Below are 19,424 nucleotides of genomic sequence, written 5' to 3'. Positions count from 1 at the left end.
ATGAAAGACTCATGTACTGTATGTGATAGCTGTGGAGACTGTGTGAAGAGAAGAGAAGTAAAACCTTAACAACAACTGCTGTCTGGGATTGTCCCTTCGTCTGAGCTCTCTAATATCCAAGAACTCATATACACTATGTCCTACCTCGCCCCGCTGTGAGACGGACATACGACATTGGTGGCCCGTACGGGGATATTTAGAGACAAGATCAGACTGCCAGCAGTGGGATTCTGGGTAAAGACTGCCACAACAATTAAAGACTCAGTATCAAACAGACAGCTATGGATGTTGAGACACGACTTAACAGCATCAGTAAGTTGCTCCTTCAATTGACTTATGAGGAACTGGGTGCTGTAGCTGCACATGTGAAAGTGTCAGAAGAACAGGTCTCTAAGACATGCAACCACAGACAGCTCTTAACAGCCATCAACAAGCAGATGGATGAGCTAGGGGATAGTGAGGAGGAGGATGTCTTGTGCACATTCCTTAATGATTTAATGAAGTTCATCACCAGCTTGAGACCGGGGTATAAAGAGGCATTGCAGGACACTGAGAGGGAGAAATCCCTCCCACAGACTGAGCTGCAGGAATTGAAAGAGCAATTGGTAGCATTAAAGAGAGCTGTGCAAGAATCGACCAAAACCCCTGAACAAGCAGCAGAACCCAGTAGAACTCTTAGCCCACCCAGGTTAGGGAAGTCAAGACAACAGACCTCTCTAGCATCACAAATCACCATCAGGAAAGATTTCAAGATCCTGGGACAGATTGGAGAACGTGAACAAAAAGAGAAACTGTCTTACACAAACCTGATGCACCAGATAGAGGCAGGATTGCAGAAAGGCTATCTGCCGGAAGAAATTATCGAGGCAGTGGTAAAAGCTATCAGCCCAGGACTGAATTTGCGGAACATGCTAGAAATGAAAAGTCACTTGACCTTACCACAACTGAAAATGATCTTAAAAGGGCACTACAAAGAAGAAAACACCTCAGAGCTGTTCCATAGACTCATCAACATCTCTCAGGATACCAAGGAATCTCCTCAAAGCTTCTTGTTCAGAGCCATAGAACTCAAAGACAAGCTGTTGTTTGCATCCAGCGAAGTAGATGCAGAGGAAAGGTTTGATGCAGGACTAGTACAGAAGAAGTTTTTGAGATCTTTAGGAACCGGGTTAATAAGTAAGGACATAAAGTTGCAAATGAAGCAGTACCTGGAAGATCCTAACATTCCAGATGAAACCCTAATTGAGAAGATGAATGAGGCAGCTAGTTTGGAGTCTGAGAGTGAACAAAAATTAAAGAAGGGCTCTATAACTAAAATGACCAAGCTGGGCCAGCTGAAAATGAATATGCCTAGCGATCAGCCGGAAGGTAGGCAAGAAGATTCTCCTACACATGCGGTGCACACCAAATCATCTTTGACAGAGAGAACAGCCGACACTAATTGGGAGAAAGCATTTGGGGAACTCCGAGCTGAATTAGCGGAAGTGAAAAAGTTGATTTGCGCTAAACCAGAGCCAAGACCAGTCAGATCTGGAGGGGGTTTTCAGAACAGAAGACGACCTGCTTGTGAAGCATGTCGAGTGTCAAATCGAAATGCCGCCTGTGTCCATTGTTGGGGGTGTGGTGAAGAAGGGCATTATGCCAGTGGATGTCCAAAGTCACGATCCCAGAGTTTAAAAGACAAAAGGTTGCTGGTGCGGGGCGGCTGGTAACCTCTAAGCAGATGAAGTCCCAAACACAAACACCACCCCTCCCCAGAACAGCTTCAGATATACAGAAGTTGTATCAGTCTTATCCCCAGGTATGTGATCGTCTTCAACAGTTACAGCAAGGCGGACAGGGGCATCAACCACTCGGCGATCAGTGTGATAGTCTGATCAGGCATCCCCAGAACCAAGGACAGTTCTCAGGTAGTGAAGACAGACTCATTAGCCTAATTGGTGAGAAGTGCTTGATTCAATGTAAGCTAAATGGACTCCTAGTGAAAGCTTTGTGGGACACAGGAGCTCAAGCCAGCATTATAAATGAAGATTGGAGAAGGAGTCATTTGCCGCAAACTTGTCTTCATCCAGTTGCAGAACTCATGGGTCCGGTAGAACTCTGTGGTCGAGCCGTGAACCAAACTGAAATCCCTTTTCTAGGTTGGGTGGAAGTGATGTTTCAGCTGAAAGCTAAGAAGAACAACGCTATTGAGTTACTCGTACCCTTTCTAGTCACAAGTGATCCAAAGCTGGCTGAAGAACCGATCCTTGGGTACAATGTGATCAATGAGGTCATTCAGCGAACTAATTCCTTGACACCGTTAATAGATGCTATAGCCACCTCGTTTACCATATCTAGCAGGGAAGCGGAGAAGGTGGTCAGCAGGATAAAGGAAGCACAGAACACAGTGAGGTTGAAGGAAGTCAAACTCGGCTCGCGTCCAACCATCATTCCTGCAAATAGAACGGTGAGAGTGAAGTGTGGTGTACGAATGGAACCAGGAAGAAAACCACAAGAGAGACTGTTTGTACCGAAAGACTCTTCAGATCTTCCTGAGGGCATTATCCAAGGTGAGACCATATTGACTATACCTACTGGTGGTTTTGCTCGGGTGGCTGTGTTGGTGAGAAATGCGACAAAGCATGAAGTGAGGCTGAACCCCAAAACTGTGTTAGGCCATCTAGAAACCATTAAGACTGTGTATCCTGCCAATGTGAGACCAGCGCAGTTCTCTTCCATGAATTCGGTGGTACAACCCAGTAACAATGGTTGTCTAGTCGAAAGACCTGTACAAACTACACCAGAACTGTGGGATCCCCCAGTACCTCTGGAACAGCTGAGTGCTGAAGAACTGCCGGTAGTGAAACAGATGCTGAGGGAAGAATGCCATGCATTCTCTAAAGATGACTCTGACATAGGCTGTATACCATCATTGAACCTGAAGATCAATTTGAGAGACACTACCCCAGTAACTAAAAGTTATATGTCTGTACCTAAACCATTACACCAAGAAGTGAAAGAATACCTGCAGGATCTAATCAACAGGGGATGGATCCAAAAGTCTAAATCATCCTATTCCTCCCCGATCGTATGTGTCAGGAAGAAAGATGGTACATTGAGACTCTGTTGTGACTACAGGGAACTGAATAGGAAGTCAATTCCTGACCGGCACCCAATCCCTAAAATTCAAGACATGCTGGATAATTTGTCAGGAAGTACCTGGTTCTCTGTTCTTGACCAAGGGAAGGCCTATCACCAAGGTTTTATGGAAGAATCCAGCCGACATTTAACAGCCTTCATAACACCATGGGGACTGTACGAGTGGATCCGTATACCATTTGGACTTAGTTCTGCTCCTGCAGAATTCCAGAGAAGTATGGAAACATGTTTAGAAGGATTAAGAGATGACATTTGCCAGCCTTACTTAGACGATACGGTGGTACACAGCAAGACCTTTGCTGAACATGTGGAACATGTGAGATCAGTACTCCAACGTTACCAGCAACATGGAGTAAAGTTGACACCAAAGAAGTGTGAACTGTTCAAGAGACAGGTTCGATTTCTGGGAAAAATCGTGTCTGGAGATGGTTATACCATGGACCCAGCAGAGATCGCTCCAGTAATGTCATTGAAAGACAAGCCTCCATCTACAGTGGGGGAGTTGAGGAAGATCTTGGGATTCCTCTCCTACTACAGAACATATATCAAGAACTTTTCCCGGATTGCAGCTCCACTATATACCCTCTTGGGCACGCCAATCAGCTCACCCACATCAGTAAATAGGAAAAAGACCAGAGGCGGATCACACCCGAAGGAAAGAAACACTGTTTCTGCGCAGCAACCAATCAATTGGACTGCAGCACACCAGGAAGTACTAGAAGAACTAGTGAATTATCTTGTGAAACCGCCCATCATGGGATATCCAGATTTTAACCACCCTTTCGTCCTTCACTGTGATGCTTCTCAGGTGGGGCTTGGAGCTGCCCTGTATCAACGACAGAATGGCAAGCTAAGAGTCATCGGCTATGGTTCCAGAACACTGACAGCCGCAGAGAAAAACTATCATCTACATTCTGGGAAACTCGAGTTCCTTGCAATGAAGTGGGCTATCTGCGAACAATTTAGGGATTATCTGTATTACAGTCAAGAGTTTGAGGTCTACACTGATAATAATCCTTTGACCTATGTCCTCACGACAGCAAAACTGAACGCGACTGGTCAGAGGTGGGTAGCAGAACTGGCTGACTTCAACTTCAGTATTAAGTACAGGCCAGGAAGATGCAATGCTGACGCAGATGGATTGTCTAGGATGCCGTTAGAGCCTGAAGAATTTATGCAAGCTTGCTCAGAGGAAATCTGCCTGGGAACCATTAGGAGCACCACTCAGGCGATAGAAATTCAGAAGCAGGAATATACACCACTGTGGTGTCCATTGACAGTAGCAAGCGTTATGGAAGTGAGGGAACAAGATTATACCCCCATGTCCATCCAACAACTGTCAAAAGAATCTATCAGGAAAGCGCAACAAGAAGATGAAACAATTGGAAGAGTCCTCCAGTATATGGACCAGAACAGGGTTCCAGGAAGACGAGAGAGGGAGTCGGAATCACCAGAAGTAACTACTTTACTGAGAGAATGGTCAAAGTTATACTTCAGCTCAGACGATATCTTATACCGTCAGAGAGGACCGAACCAACAGTTAGTGTTACCCAGGGTATACCACAGATTGGTTTTCAAAGAACTCCATGAAGAGATGGGACACCTGGGGGTAGAAAGAACAGTGAACCTAATTCGTGAACGGTTCTTCTGGCCCTATATGCAAAGAGATATCGAAAGATATGTGACCAGAGAATGTGGGTGTTTGAAAGACAAACATCCTAACAAGGCGACCAGAGCGCCCATGGGCCACATCCAAACTACTTACCCGTTTGAAATGGTTTCAATAGACTTCCTACACCTGGAGCAGTGCAAGGGTGGATATGAATACATCCTAGTGGTAATGGACCATTTTACTCGATTTGCTCAAGCGTATGCCACTACTAATAAATCAGGCAGGACAGCAGCAGAAAAGATCTTCAATGATTTTGCTCTGAAGTTTGGATTTCCTACCAAGTTACATCATGACCAAGGAAGAGAGTTTGAGAACCAACTCTTTGCCAAGTTAGGGAAATACTGTAGAATCCAAAGATCGCACACTACGCCCTATCACCCAGAAGGAAACGGACAAGTAGAACGCTTCAATAGGACATTACTGTCAATGTTGAGGACTCTGACAACTGCTGAGAAAAGAGATTGGAAGAATTCCTTAACAAAAATGGTACATGCCTATAACTGCACCAAGAGTGAAGCAACAGGTTACTCGCCATTCTTCCTTTTGTTTGGTCGATCCCCAAGGCTACCCATTGATATTATGTTCGATACCCCAGTTTCAGAAACATACAAGACATATCCTGAGTATGTCCGGGTATGGAAGGAACGTATGAATGAAGCATACAACATAGCATCAAAAGTGAATGCGGAAGAACAGAAAAAGAGCAAAGAATACTATGACAGAAGATGTCATGGAGCGGAATTGACACCGGGAAGTCGTGTGTTAGTCAGAAACCTACGAGAGAAAGGGGGTCCAGGAAAACTTCGATCATATTGGGAAGAGAAGGTTTATGTGGTTGTGAGGAGAAAATCTGATGACAGCCCTGTTTATGAAGTAAGAACAGAAATAGGAGATAATAAAACAAGAATATTGCACCGAAATCTACTCCTACCATGTGATTACCTACCACCACAGCAAGCTATTCAGGAAGTTGATAAACGTCGATCAAAACCTCTCAGACAACGACCTAGGAAGGAAGTTATTGATGGAAGTGATGACAGTGAGAGTTCAGATGAGGAAAATCAAACCCTTGTATTCCGTATACCGAACAGACGCGGAACCAACATTCCTCAACAAAGTGAGTTATGTCCTGAGGCTCCTGAGTTTGTACCTCAAAATGCACCCAATAACTGTATGGTCTCAGATGATCCGTCACCAGTTACTGAAGAAATGGTTGAAGAGGTAAGAGCAGAGGAACCCCTAGAGGATGCAGAAATAGGTTGTCCAATGGAAGAGCAAGGACCTACAGATGCAGTTCCGAACACATCAGAGAATGAACTAACAAGCGACATGGAAGCAGAGACTATTGGAGCTGCTAGGACTGAATCATCAAGAGAACTACCCAGCAGGAAAGCATCAAGTAGAGAAGTAAGAAAACCGGTGATCCTGATGTATGACACTCTAGGAGAACCAAGAGAAGTACCAAGAACTGTCCAGTTCAGAAAGGTGTGGACACCTAAGGATCAGGTAAACCGACCAGAGTGGTATCTACCAACAATCTACTTTACTGAGGACTTTAACTGTGATGAATAGACTGGTTTGGTTATTGTGATTAGAGTCAACCTACTTTGAGGATAGTTGTTCAGAGCTGGTTGAAGACGGAGGAAGAGCTCCAGCTGAAGAATGAAAAAAAGGTTATTGTTAATGTTATGTTTAGTCAAGTTATGGTTATCATTGATGTGTTAATGTTGAGGGAAGTACTATGGACACTGTCTCACATCTCTTCACTAAGGACAGTAGAAGGGACAATGGAGACATCCACCAGTTAGATACTGGGATCCTGGATGTGGGAGACGTCCTACAATCAGGAAAAAGGGGTGTTGACCTTTGAGTAAGGACAGTTCCAATTGGGTCCAAATTAACCATACGTAGGCCATATTTTTGGGCCAATGTCAGGGACGACATGAAATTAGCGGGGGAGAGTGTGACAGGTAGAGACAGACTGCAGCCATGATGTAAAATCATCCAGCACCTGTGGAGTTAAAGCTCTAACAAGAGACACAGGAAGTGGTCACTGACACAGCAGGGTGTGCTGGGAGGGAGACAGTGATCCAGGAGAGTAAATAGGAAAAGGGAAGAGACACCATGTTGGTCCTGAAGCAAAGCTAGAAACTCTGGACTGTAGAACAGAACAGTGATAACAGAAGGGAGTTTAGCTGAGCAGCTGAAGGCCAGAACTGATTGAGACATCCATCTTTCCCAGTGATAAGTACAACTGCCAGTATACAGTGATATCTGTTATGAAAGACTCATGTACTGTATGTGATAGCTGTGGAGACTGTGTGAAGAGAAGAGAAGTAAAACCTTAACAACAACTGCTGTCTGGGATTGTCCCTTCGTCTGAGCTCTCTAATATCCAAGAACTCATATACACTATGTCCTACCTCGCCCCGCTGTGAGACGGACATACGACAATGGGGTCTGCGGGTTTCAGCAGGTAAGCGCTTTTTTAAGCGGATTAGGTTTTAGTTTGGGGGGTCCCTAAGTGGAACCCTGAACAGAAACCCCATGCAGATGTGAACCTAGCCTAACTTCTGCTCCCGCAATCTAGCATGAGTAGACCAGTTCAAGTAATTACTGTTCTGTCTCCTGCTTTTCAGACTACATAGCACCATAAAGGGGTAGTCCAGGATAAACTGATTTTTAACCCCTAAAGTAAACTCGCTCCCTCTCTCCTAACTTCTAATTTACTTCAATTTAAAAAAAATCTATAATTACCCATATCCCTGGAGTTGTCATGTGACCACTTCAGGGACACTTTCTGAAAATCCAGTGACATTCCATTTCACCGCTTCCGAAATGGAATGTCAACTTCACTCTTCCCCCTCCCCTATCCCCATCAATACTTACCAAGCCTTCCTGTGTCTGGGGATGGCTCCTCCTTGTCTTCTAGCAGTAGGCAGAATAGGTTAGCCAGGGAGATGGAGGAGGGTGGAAGGGGCTGGTAATGGGCAGGATCGATAGACTTTTTTCTTTTTTTTTCTTTTTTTTTTTTTTTTCTTTTTTGGTAGAGTTGGAAGGGACCTCAAGGGCCATCGGGTGCAACCCCCTGCGAGTACAGGTTTTCCTAAATCATCCCAGCTATATGTTTATCCAGATTCCGCTTGAAGATTTCCATTGATGGAGCGCCCACCACCTCCCGTGGCAGCCTATTCCACTCTCTCACTACCCTCACTGTCAGAAAGTTTTTCCTAATGTCTAATCTGTATCTCTTTCCCTTTAGTTTCATCCCATTGCTTCTTGTACTTCCTTGTGCTAATGAGAATAGGGTAGATCCCTCTGCACTGTGACTACCTTTCAGATATTTGTAGACTGCTATTAAATCTCCCCTCAGCCTTCTCTTCTGCAAACTAAACAATCCCAGTTCTTTTAGCCGCTCCTCATAGGACATGGTTTGCAGACCTTCCACCATTTTGGTTGCTCTTCTCTGGACTTGCTCCAATATATCGATGTCTTTCTTGAATTGAGGCGCCCAGAACTGTACACAGTATTCCAGGTGTGGTCTGACCAGGGAAGAGTACAGCGGAATAATGACCTCTCTTGATTTAAATTCAATGCTTGTCTTAATACATCCCAGAATTTTATTAGCCTTTTTTGCGGCAGCACCGCACTGTTGGCTCATGTTGAATTTGTGATCTACTATTATGCCCAAGTCCTTTTCCCCTATGCTATCACTTAGTTCTATTCCTCCCATACTATATATGTTTTTTACATTTCTGTTACCCAGATGTAGAACTTTGCATTTGTCCCTGTTAAATACCATTTTGTTCGCCTCAGCCCATTGTTCCAGTGTGTCTAAGTCCTTTTGAATACACTCTCTCTCCTCTCTAGTGTTGGCTATTCCTCCTATCTTCGTATCATCTGCAAATTTTATGAGTTCCCCAATAATTCCATCGTCCAGATCATTTATAAAGATATTAAAAAGTACTGGGCCCAGAACAGAGCCCTGCGGCACCCCGCTTTTGACTTTCTTCCAGTTCGATGTGTAGCCATTTAGTATTACTCGTTGTGCCCAATCATTAAGCCAGTTGTGAATCCACCTAACTGATTTTTTGTCAAAGCCATACTTAACCCCTTAGCGACCTTTGATGTACTATTACGTCATGGACGCGAGGTACTTCGCGCACCATGAAGTAATTGTACGTCATGGTGATTCCGCCCGCTCACTAGCTGAGCGGGCGGAATCGGAACTGGGTGATGGCTGTTACTGACAGCTATCACCCTTTTCCATAACCTCCGGTCGGTACTTTTACCGATCGGAGGTTTTAACCCTTTGATTGCGATGGTCAAACATGACCACCGCAAACAAAGGGTGCCGCGATCTCTCACATGCAATCACTGATCCATGTGTCCCATAGGGACACAAGAACAAGTAAAAAAAAAAAAAAAAAGTATTTGAAAACAATTAATAAAGTTATAAAGTCCCAAAAATCCCTTTTTTCTATAAAAAATGAATTATGTAAAAAAAACACAAAAAATTAATAAAAACAATACATATTTGGTATTGTCGCGTCCGTAACAACCTGTACAACAAAACTGAAACAATATTTAATGTACACAGTGAACGGCGGTAAAAAATAACGGAAAAAACCCACCGGAAGTAGTGATTTTTCGCCATCTCACCTTACAAAATGTGCTATAAAAAGTGATCAAAAAGTCATATGCACCCCAAATTAGTACCAATAAAATGCACAGGTTGTCCCGCAAAAAATTAGCCCTCAACCAACACTGTCAAGCGAAAAATAAAAATGTTACGCCTCTCAGAAGATGGCGATGCAAAAATCACTGATTTATGTCCCCAAATGTGTTTTTGTTCTGCAGACTTAGTATCGCATAAAAAAATAACATAAATGAGGTATCGCCGTAACCGTACCGACCCTCAGAATAAAGGTCACATGTTACTTATACTGTACGCTGCATGGCGAAAAATGTAAAAGGTAAAACTCAATACCAGAATTGATTTTTTCTCTTTTAAATCCAGCAAAAAAAGAGTTAATAAAATGTAATCAGTAAGTTTTAGGCACCCCAAGATGGTGTCATTACAAAATACATCGTATCCCGCAAACAACAAGCCCTTATATGGCCACATCAGCAGAAAAATAAAGAAAATATAGCCTCTACCAATGTGAAGACAAAAACCCGCAAAATCGCCAAATCATTAGAACACAACTGGGTGCGGCAGGCAGGGAATGTATAAGCTGTGCAAGCGAATATCAGGGGACACCCCGGATTTAGAGCTTACGAGGGAAAATATACCAGAAGTGACCCCAGTGTGACTTCCCCAATCATAGGAGCTACTGGGGGTACAGTAGGGAATTTAGTGTCTGCAATGTCCTCCGCACCGCTTATACATTCCCTCTTCGCCATCCGCTGTGCAGTCACGTCCGGGATACTAATACTCACTACACCCCCTGATAAATTCTTTTAGGGGTGCAGTTTTCAAACTGAGCTCACTCCTTTGGGGAATCCACTTTTCTGGTACCTTACAGGCTCTACAAACATGACATGGCGTCTAGATACCAAACATCTGAATCTGTACTCCAAAAGCCGCATCGCGCTCCTTCCCTTCTGCCCCCTGCTGTGTGCCCAAACTGCAGTTTATGCCACATGTATGACACATGTATGACACTGGTGTAACCGGGGTAATGTCATATGTGAGTATAAACTGATATTAGGGCACATGTATGACACTGGTGTACCCCGGATAACGTACGTAATGTCATATGTGGGTATAAACTGATATTAGGGCCCAGCCAGACACAGAAGGGAAGAAGGTTATTTGGTTTTTGGAGCACAGACTTAGACGGTTTGGTTTTTGGATGCCATGGCACTTTTGCAGAGACTCTAAAATTTCCCCTACAAAATGGGGTCACTTCTTGGGGAATTCCAGTTTACTGGCACCTCCAGGGCTCTGCAAAAACAACATGGCACCCAGAAAGTCCCTCTAAATCTGTACCCCAAAAGCTATAAAGCGCAGTGCTCCTTCCCTTCTGAGCCCTGCTGTGCGCCCAAGCAGCAGTTTATACCCACATATATAATTTTTTTGCCCCTCGGGATCGCCCACTTAATAGTTTTAGGAGTGCAGGTCTCTGACAATACAAAGTGGGTGCAATGCATTGGATACCAAAATGGCATATTTCTTTAAAAATTTCAAATTTTGGGAAGCATTTTTAGTCTCAAAATCATAATACCACTTGATACATTCCTTGATGGGTGTAGTTTCTAAAATGGGGTCACTTTTGAGGGGTTTCTATTGTATTGATACTTTAGGGGCTCAGCAAATGCGACATGGCACCTCAAAACTATTCCAGCAATATATGCCCTCCAAAATCCAAATAGCGCTCTTTCCATTCTGAGCCCCAACATGTACCCATACAGCAGATTATGATCCCATATGGGGTATTGCCGTGTTCAGGGGAAATTGTGGGGGGCTCTTAATTCTCTAAGTACTTGCAAAAATTAAAAATATGGCGCTAAATGGACGATTTATTGGAAAAGTAATTTTTCATTTTCACATCTCAATGGTAAAAAAATCTGTGAAACACCTGTAGGGTCCAAGTGCTCACTAAACCCCTTGATAAATTCCTTGAGGGGTCTAGTTTTCAAAATGGGGTCGTTTTGGGGGGGGTTTCCACTGTTCTAGCACTTCAGGGGCTCTCCAAATGCAACATGGTGCCTGAAACAGATTTCAGCTAAATTTGCCCTCCAAAATCCCAATAGCGATCCTTCAGCTCTGGACTTTACAGTGTGCCCATACATCACTTTACATCCACATGTGGGGCATTTCTGTAGTTGGGGCAAAGTGCTTGACAATTTGTGGGGTGCATTTTCTTTTTTAACCCGTTGTGGAAATGCATAATTTGGGGTTAAAGCTACATTTTATAGCAAAAAATGTCACTTTTCCTTTTGTTGGGCCAATTCTGTTACACTCCTGTAGGGTCAAAGGGCTCACTAAACCCCTTGGTAAATTCCTTGAGGGGTATAGTTTCCAAAATGGGGTGACATTTTGGGGGTTTCCACTGTTTTGACACATTGGGGGCTCTGCAAAAGGGACATGGTGCCTGATAAGTATTCTAGTAAAATCTGGCCTACAAAATCCAATTAGCGCTCTATCCGTTCTGAGAGCGACCGTGTGCCCGTACATTAGGGTACCAGCACATATGGGGTATTGTCGTGTTCAGGAGAAATTGTGTAACAAAATGTGGGGTGCAGTTTCTCCTTTAACCCTTTGTGAAGATGAAAAATTTGGGGCTACAGTGACATTTTATTATAAAAAAAGTAATTTTTCATTTTCACATCTCAATGGTAAAAAAATCTGTGAAACACCTGTAGGGTCCAAGTGCTCACTATACCCCTTGATAAATTCCTTGACGGGTCTAGTTTCCAAAATGGGGTGACATTTTGGGGTTTTCCACTGTTTTGGCACATTGGGGGCTTTGCAATCGGGGCATGGTGCCTGAAAAATATTCTAGCAAAATCTGGCCTACAAAATCCAATTAGTGCTCCATCTGTTCTGAGAGCGACCGTGTGCCCGTACATTAGGGTACCAGCACATATGGGGTATTGTCGTGTTCAGGAGAAATTGTGTAACAAAATGTGGGGTGCAGTTTCTCCTTTAAACCTTAGTAAATGTGTAAATTCTAGGGCTAAATGAATATATTAGTGACAGAAATTGAAAAATGTAAATTTGACTTCCATTTTGTTTTAATTGTTGTGAAATGCTGAAAGGGTTAAGAAACTTTCTAACTGCTGTTTTAGATTCTTTCAGGAGTGCAGTTTTTAGAATGGGGTGACTTTTGGGGGGTTTTATTAGAGAAGCCTTTCAAGTTCCCTTCAGAACTGAACTGGTCCCTTGAAAAATGTGTTTTGGAAATTTTCTTGAAAATTTGGAAAATTACTGCTTGACTTGTAAGCCTTATAATATCTGAAAAAATGAAAGGGTGCTTAAAATTTGATTGCTACATAAATCAGAGACATGGTTAATTATATTTATGAAAAAATTCGGTAGTATGACTTTCTATTTGAAAGGCTTGCAATTTCAAAGTTTGAAAACTGCATTTTTTTCAAAATTTTCACCAAATTTCCTATTTTTTCATAATTAAAGACAAAACATATCGACGAAAATTTACTACTGACATGAAGTACAATGTGTTGCGAAAAAACAATCTCAGAATCACTTGTGTAAGTTAAAGCGTCTCAAAGTTATCGCCGTTTAAAGTGACACATGTCAGATTTGAAAAAAGAGGCCTGGTCCTTAAGTCACTTTTGGGCTGTGTCTCTAAGGGGTTAACCATTTTTTCAATAAGAAGGTTATGTGATACTTTATCAAATGCCTTACTGAAGTCAAGATATACTATGTCCACGGCATTCCCTTGGTCCAACCATTCAGTGTTTTTGTTGTAGAAGGAAATCAGGTTAGTCTGACAAGATTTATTGGTCCTAAAGCCGTGCTGGCTCTGGTTAATTAATGCCTTCCCATCCAGGTACCGAAGTAAATGTTCCTTGACAATTTGCTCAAAGGTTTTTCCTGCTATCGAGGTCAGACTTACCGGCCTGTAATTCCCTGGATCGTCCCTTTTCCCCTTTTTGTAGATGGGGACAACATTTGCCCTTTTCCAATCTAAAGGGACCACTCCTGTTTCCCATGACTTACCGAAGATTATAGCAAGGGGTTCTGTTATTTCCTCTGCTATCTCTTTCAGGACTCTAGGGTGTAAATCATCTGGTCCTGGGGACTTGGTTTCCTGTAACTTGGCTAAGTGCTCTCTTACCAGACCTTTGCTTATAGTCAGCTTGGAGTCCTCCTTCCCCTCATCTCCATCACCATTAATGTCAATATTTCCATTAGTTTCTTGGGAGAAGACGGATACAAAATATGAATTTAGTAGCTCCACCTGCTGTTCCACCATGTTAACTGTTGTCTCCATTGTCATTCTTCAGGACTTAGTCAGATAGGGAGGCTGGGAGGGGCTAGTAATGGGCAGGATCGCTAGTCAGTGAATGGGAAGGGCTAGGCTTAGTGAAACAGGGTGGGAGGAGCTAGGCTTAGTGAGATGGAGGGTTTTGTAATGGAGTGTGAAAGAAGGGGGGCTGAATGAGAGGGAGTTAGTGTAGAAGCTACACAGGAAGCTGCACAGCAGGAAGCTAATACCAAGTAAACAAAGGGAGAGATTGCCAGCAGCAACCAGAGACACTCACAAATCACTATGAACACTGCTAAAGGTGTATGGGTATATGTATTAACCCATCACTAGCACTAACAGACCTTTATTTTTTAAAAATTCTGCCCGGAAAACCCCTTTAACCCGGTCTATGTAATAAATAGAAAGAAGACAGTACATCCCTGTGCAACAGAGCAGCTGGATCAAACCCAGTACAGTTCTGCATTTCACTAATAGGTGGTTGTTTTAGGCTTAGTTCACACAGAGTTTTTGGTCAGGGCTTTGAGGCCGTAAACGTCTCAAAACCCGGACCAAAAAGATGGCTCCCATTTAAATCAATAGGAGCCGCTCAGGAGGCTTTTCTGAGAGCCGGTTTTGCCGGCTCCCGGAAAAAAGAACGGACGTGTCCATTCTTCAGGCCGAGTCGCCTCCTCCGGATTAGACCCATTCATCGAGCCTGATCCGGAGGAGGGTGCGTGACTAGAAGCCGGTACCGTGCACCGGCTTTCAATTCCACAACACGTTTTATGGATTGGAACCTGAGGCAGCCTCAGGTTCCGATCCAAAAAAAAACTGTGTGAACTAAGCCTTACCCTGTAGCCAGATGTGTTATAGATACCCCAGTTACAGTGGAAAACAGTTACAATAAAAAGAATTGATACAATGTAAATGGGAAATTTATGATCTCATGGGGGACATTATGTAGCAATAAAAAATTAAATATACAGTGCCTTGCAAAAATATTCATACCCCTTGAACCTTTTCACATTTTGTCACCTTACAACCACAAACTTAAATATATTTTATTGAGATTTTAGTTGATAGATCCTGGAAGAAAACTTGTTGGAGGCTGCAAAAGATTATCAACTGAGAAGGAGATTCACCTTCCAGCAATACAATGACCCTAAACATACTGCTAGACCTATAGTGGAATGGTTTAGATCAAAGAATATTTGTGTGTTAGAATGTCACAGTCCAGACATAAATCCCATTGAGCATCTGTGGCAAAACATGAAAATTGCGGTTTACAGACGCCCTCCTTCCAATCTGAGTGAGCTTCAGCTATTTTGCAAAGAAAAATGGACAAAAATCTGCAATTTTCAAGATGTGAAATGCTCTGCTTTATGTAATACAGGGTAAATGCTTCAAATAAAACCGTAAGGCCTTACAGGCAGGGTTGTAGTTGTTTCTTATAGCTGACATCTGCTCTTGATGACAATCGCTTGGATCTTAAGCAGGTGGCATTACCGTGACATAATAGTATGTCTTGGTGCTGAAAGGTGTTAGATTGTCCTAGAAGTCAAAGAAAACATGCAAGAAGTATTTTTGTTCCCCTCCCCCCAGTATAGAAATTCAGGGCAATTAATGAAGTTGATTTTCATTTATCAGCGTGAACCTGGCTCAAAATAATTGTCAGTATGCAGTTAAACCACTTTAAAAATTATGACATCACAGATCTAGCAAGAAATGCCTAAATTAATTTTTTTTTCTTCTGCCATCAGAAAGCTGTTGAAGTCATGTGTGTGGTCCTGAAACGGTGTAACGACATGATGAATGTTGGACGGCTGCAAGGGTTTGATGTAATGCTATTTTATTCAATATAGCAAAGTTTTTAACTTGTTTTATTGAAGAATAAGCTTAAAAAAATTGCACATTGTGCAACCAGTAAAACAAACACTCCCCACATTAAAATAACCAGTTTACAGATAAAGATACAAATAAAGATTGTTATCACAGATAATGCATTGTTTCTCAGATGCATACGGTATGTATTTTTAATTAACAATAATCAACACTTTAGGTATCATCTCCAGGATGAGTTACCAATGGCCATCCACTAATTATCCAAGGTCAGCCTCCCATCTCTCCTGACTACGCATTGGGAAGTTATTCAGTACAGTTTCCAGTACATACACACAACCTTAGTATATCCATGGATTCCAGTTTGTCAGTCAGCCTCATTATCTTTATTAAAGACAACCGTATTTTCTTGGGACACCATCTCCATCTGGTACATATGGCATGTCTGGAGGTTCCTGTAAAACTACAAATATTTTAACCATGGGGTATCCCAAAGGACCACATTCAGTGCCCTGAAAGTTCAGTGTCTTCCACCATAACAGATGGAGCAATGGAGAGTTGGGACATTTTGGAGAGAAGTAAGGAATTCATGGACATCTAAAGTTTAGTATAAACAACGGTAGTAGACCCAAGAAGGGATTGTATATCTTACAAGTGTGCTGTCAAGTAATATACCCCATGAGTTAGTGACAGCCAAGTCACCTTCTTCCTTTACTTTCTGGACTACCTCCATCATGGGGGATTATTTTGATTTGGAGCATATAGCAGCTCCATGTAGCCAGCCGAAGATAGAACCAACTGACATCACAGTTATGTAATGTAGTTTAAGGGGGACCCAATGTATTTGCATACTTTGTTCTATCATTAAAGTGGCCCTGGTTTATAGTACTGGAAAATACACCTTAAAGGACCCCTAAGGCTCCTGAGCTTGAATTCAACCATACACTCTGCATCCACTCAAGTTATGCCCCAGTCGTAATTCAAACACAGGTAAGGCAAGGACTACACTGCTACGTTTTGTAGTACTACTAAATGACTTTAACTGTAGTGATTGCATGCAACTCATTGTATTCATTTAGACTGCAGGTTTAGCTTAAAGAGGACCTTTCATCAAATCGGGCACATGCAGTTTTATATACTGCTGGAAAGCTGACAGTGCGCTGAATTCAGCGCACTGTCGGCTTTCCCGATCCGTGCCCGGTGTAAAGCGCTATCGGTCCCGGGACCGTAGCGCTTTACAGTCAGAAGGGCGTTTCTGACAGTTAGCCAGGAACGTTCTTCTGCCTCGCGGCGCCTATCGCACTGTACTGTGGAGCAGGGAGGAACGCCCCCTCCCTCTGCTCACACAGCTCGTCCATAGACGAGTATTATCAGGAGAGGGAGGGGGCGTTCCTCCCCGCTCCACAGTACAGCGCGATAGGCGCCGCGAGGCAGAAGGAAGTTCCTGGCTAACAGTCAGAAACGCCCTTCTGACTGTAAAGCGCTACGGTCCCGGGACCGATAGCGCTTTACACCGGGCACAGATCGGGAAAGCCGACAGTGCGCTGTCAGCTTTCCAGCAGTATATAAAACTGCATGTGCCCGATTTGATGAAAGGTCCTCTTTAATAGTGCTACAAAAAGTTGCAGTGTAGCCATGGCCTAAGCTGTATCATGCAGATTCTGTAAGGTTCAAATAACTGCCCTTTACTTGTAGAAGGAAATGGATGGGCATGTTAAACAACAACAATAATATAAAACATGCATATATTAGTAAAAGTGTGTGTGAAACAGGAATTGCATACAGTACACGAGCCATATAGCCAAAGCTAGAAATGAAGACCCTGCTCTCGCAGTAAAAGCACCATCATTAATTTAAACACCTTGGAGATAAAAAAAAAAAAAAAAAAAAAGCTTCTACGCAGTTTATAGTAAGAGAGTCAAAAAAAAAAACTTGAGCTGGCAAAACCATTCACAATGCCCATACTTCCTTAGGATAACCATTACATTTCTTACTCCTTTTGTTATAGTGATTATAAATGGTATACAAATCATAACCTATCATTAAAAAAAATGAATTCATATCTACATTATTTCTAATTAAAGAAACATGAACTGTTAATACCAAATTTGAGGCTATTTTGCTTTAATGTATTTTAGGCTTCTTAGTATGATATCAGAATTTGTTATACTGTTTGTTTTATAATATATAAGTAAGATTGCCTACAGTGAAGGATAACTTGCCGATTCATTTCCTTTATTATTGTAATCTGTTGTAATATGTTCCTTTGTCATTTAAAAATCAATACAAAAAAAAATAAAAATACACCACCACACTAAGGGGGCGTTCACACTAGCGTTAGTGACCATCAGCAGTGTCCGTAGCTATTGTCCATTACAAGATTTTAGCAACGGACACTAGCTGAACCATCAGAAATCCATTAAAATTTCCATTCATTTCAGTGGGATTTTATCTTGTGTCCGTTTATACCCAATCCGTCAGAAATCCACTTTTTTCCAACGGACAAAAAAATCCTACATGCAGGACTTTTCTGTCCATTAGAAAAAATGGACGGCAAGTTTCCGTTATATATTTAACATTGAAGTCTATGGGCAATGGATTTATAACGGATAAAATAACGGATAGTAGCTGATTTATAACGGATAAGATAACGGATAGTAACTGATGGCTATCAGTTACTGTCCGTTATTTTGTGTCTGTTTTTTTTTCTGCGCATGCTCAGAAAGCAGAGACAAAAAAAAATGGACAGTATAAAAAAATGGACACTAACTGACAGTAAGGGCTCGTTCACATCTGCGTCGCCCTCTCCGTACTGCAGGTTTCCGTTTCCTGCCTAAAACAGAGGCAGGAGACGGAAACCTGCAGGAGTCTCTCTCACCCATTCATTTGAATGGGTGAGAGAGATGTCCGGCCGTGAGCGGCGGTGAGCGTTTTGCGCTCTCCGCCGCGAAACCGGGTTTTATAATCCGGACACAGAGTCGGACATGCAGTAAAATCCGGTTTCGCGGCGGAGAGCCTAAAACGCTCACCGCCGCTCACGGCCGGACCCGGTCTATGGTTTCCGTCTTCTGGCATGCAGAAGACGGAAACCATAGAACGGAAAGAAGAACGCAGGTGTGAACCCAGTGTAACTGATGCTAGTGTTTCCGTTTTTTTTTTTTAATTGATCCATTAAATGGGTCAGTTAAAAAAATGGACGCATTCATGTCAATAAGTGTCTGTTATGATAGGTGTCCAATATTCATTTATTTTCTTTTGCTATGTACACAGGGCAAAATTGTTGCACAAGGAAAGCTTCTACTTCAAGATATGTTTATTGTCTCTAATCAAGATGTGGGACTTCACTGCAAAGAAAGACGGGTCTTTCTGTTTGAACAAATAGTTATCTTCAGTGAACCCTTAGACAAAAAAAGAGGTTTTTCTACACCAAGCTTTTTGTTTAAAAATAGTATTAAGGTAAGTAATATCTGTTTGATCACCTTGAAAGATACACACGAGGACCAAATTCTTGGTAATATTTGTTTAATAAAAGAAAAACCCACAATGGTCACAGAAATAACTTGAATATGACAAAAGTCTTATAAATACAAATTCTATGAAAATGAACAAATGAAAGTCAGACATAGCTTTTCAACCATGCTTCAACAGAATTTGTTTTATTTATTTTTTTAAATCTCATGAGGTGTAAATACTCGACTTTCACTTAAATTAGTGTGAAGGAGAATACGAGGAGGCAGAGGAGTGTGCAGGAAGAAGGGAAAAGAGTTTTATTATTCTCCTGCCCCTGCTACTTGAGGTAACCCAAAGGGAGGGACCATGGAATTTAGTTC

General features: G+C 42.4%; 1 protein-coding gene across 3 annotated transcripts in view; it reads left to right on the top strand.

The window, feature by feature from the left end:
- Positions 1-19,424, top strand: part of TRIO (trio Rho guanine nucleotide exchange factor) — a 200,143-nt gene that overhangs the window by 154,852 nt on the left and 25,867 nt on the right. For all 3 annotated transcript variants that reach the window (XM_075271066.1, XM_075271068.1, XM_075271067.1), the window contains exons 46-47: positions 15,516-15,593; positions 18,865-19,050. In XM_075271066.1, the coding sequence (XP_075127167.1) occupies positions 15,516-15,593; positions 18,865-19,050 (264 nt within the window). The remainder of the gene's footprint in view (positions 1-15,515; positions 15,594-18,864; positions 19,051-19,424) is intronic.

The sequence above is a fragment of the Leptodactylus fuscus genome, chromosome 4 (assembly GCF_031893055.1).
Source record: "Leptodactylus fuscus isolate aLepFus1 chromosome 4, aLepFus1.hap2, whole genome shotgun sequence".
Lineage (NCBI taxonomy): Eukaryota > Metazoa > Chordata > Amphibia > Anura > Leptodactylidae > Leptodactylus > Leptodactylus fuscus.
The sequence above is the reverse complement of the archived record's forward strand: the minus strand, read 5'-3'. Positions and strand labels throughout refer to the sequence as shown.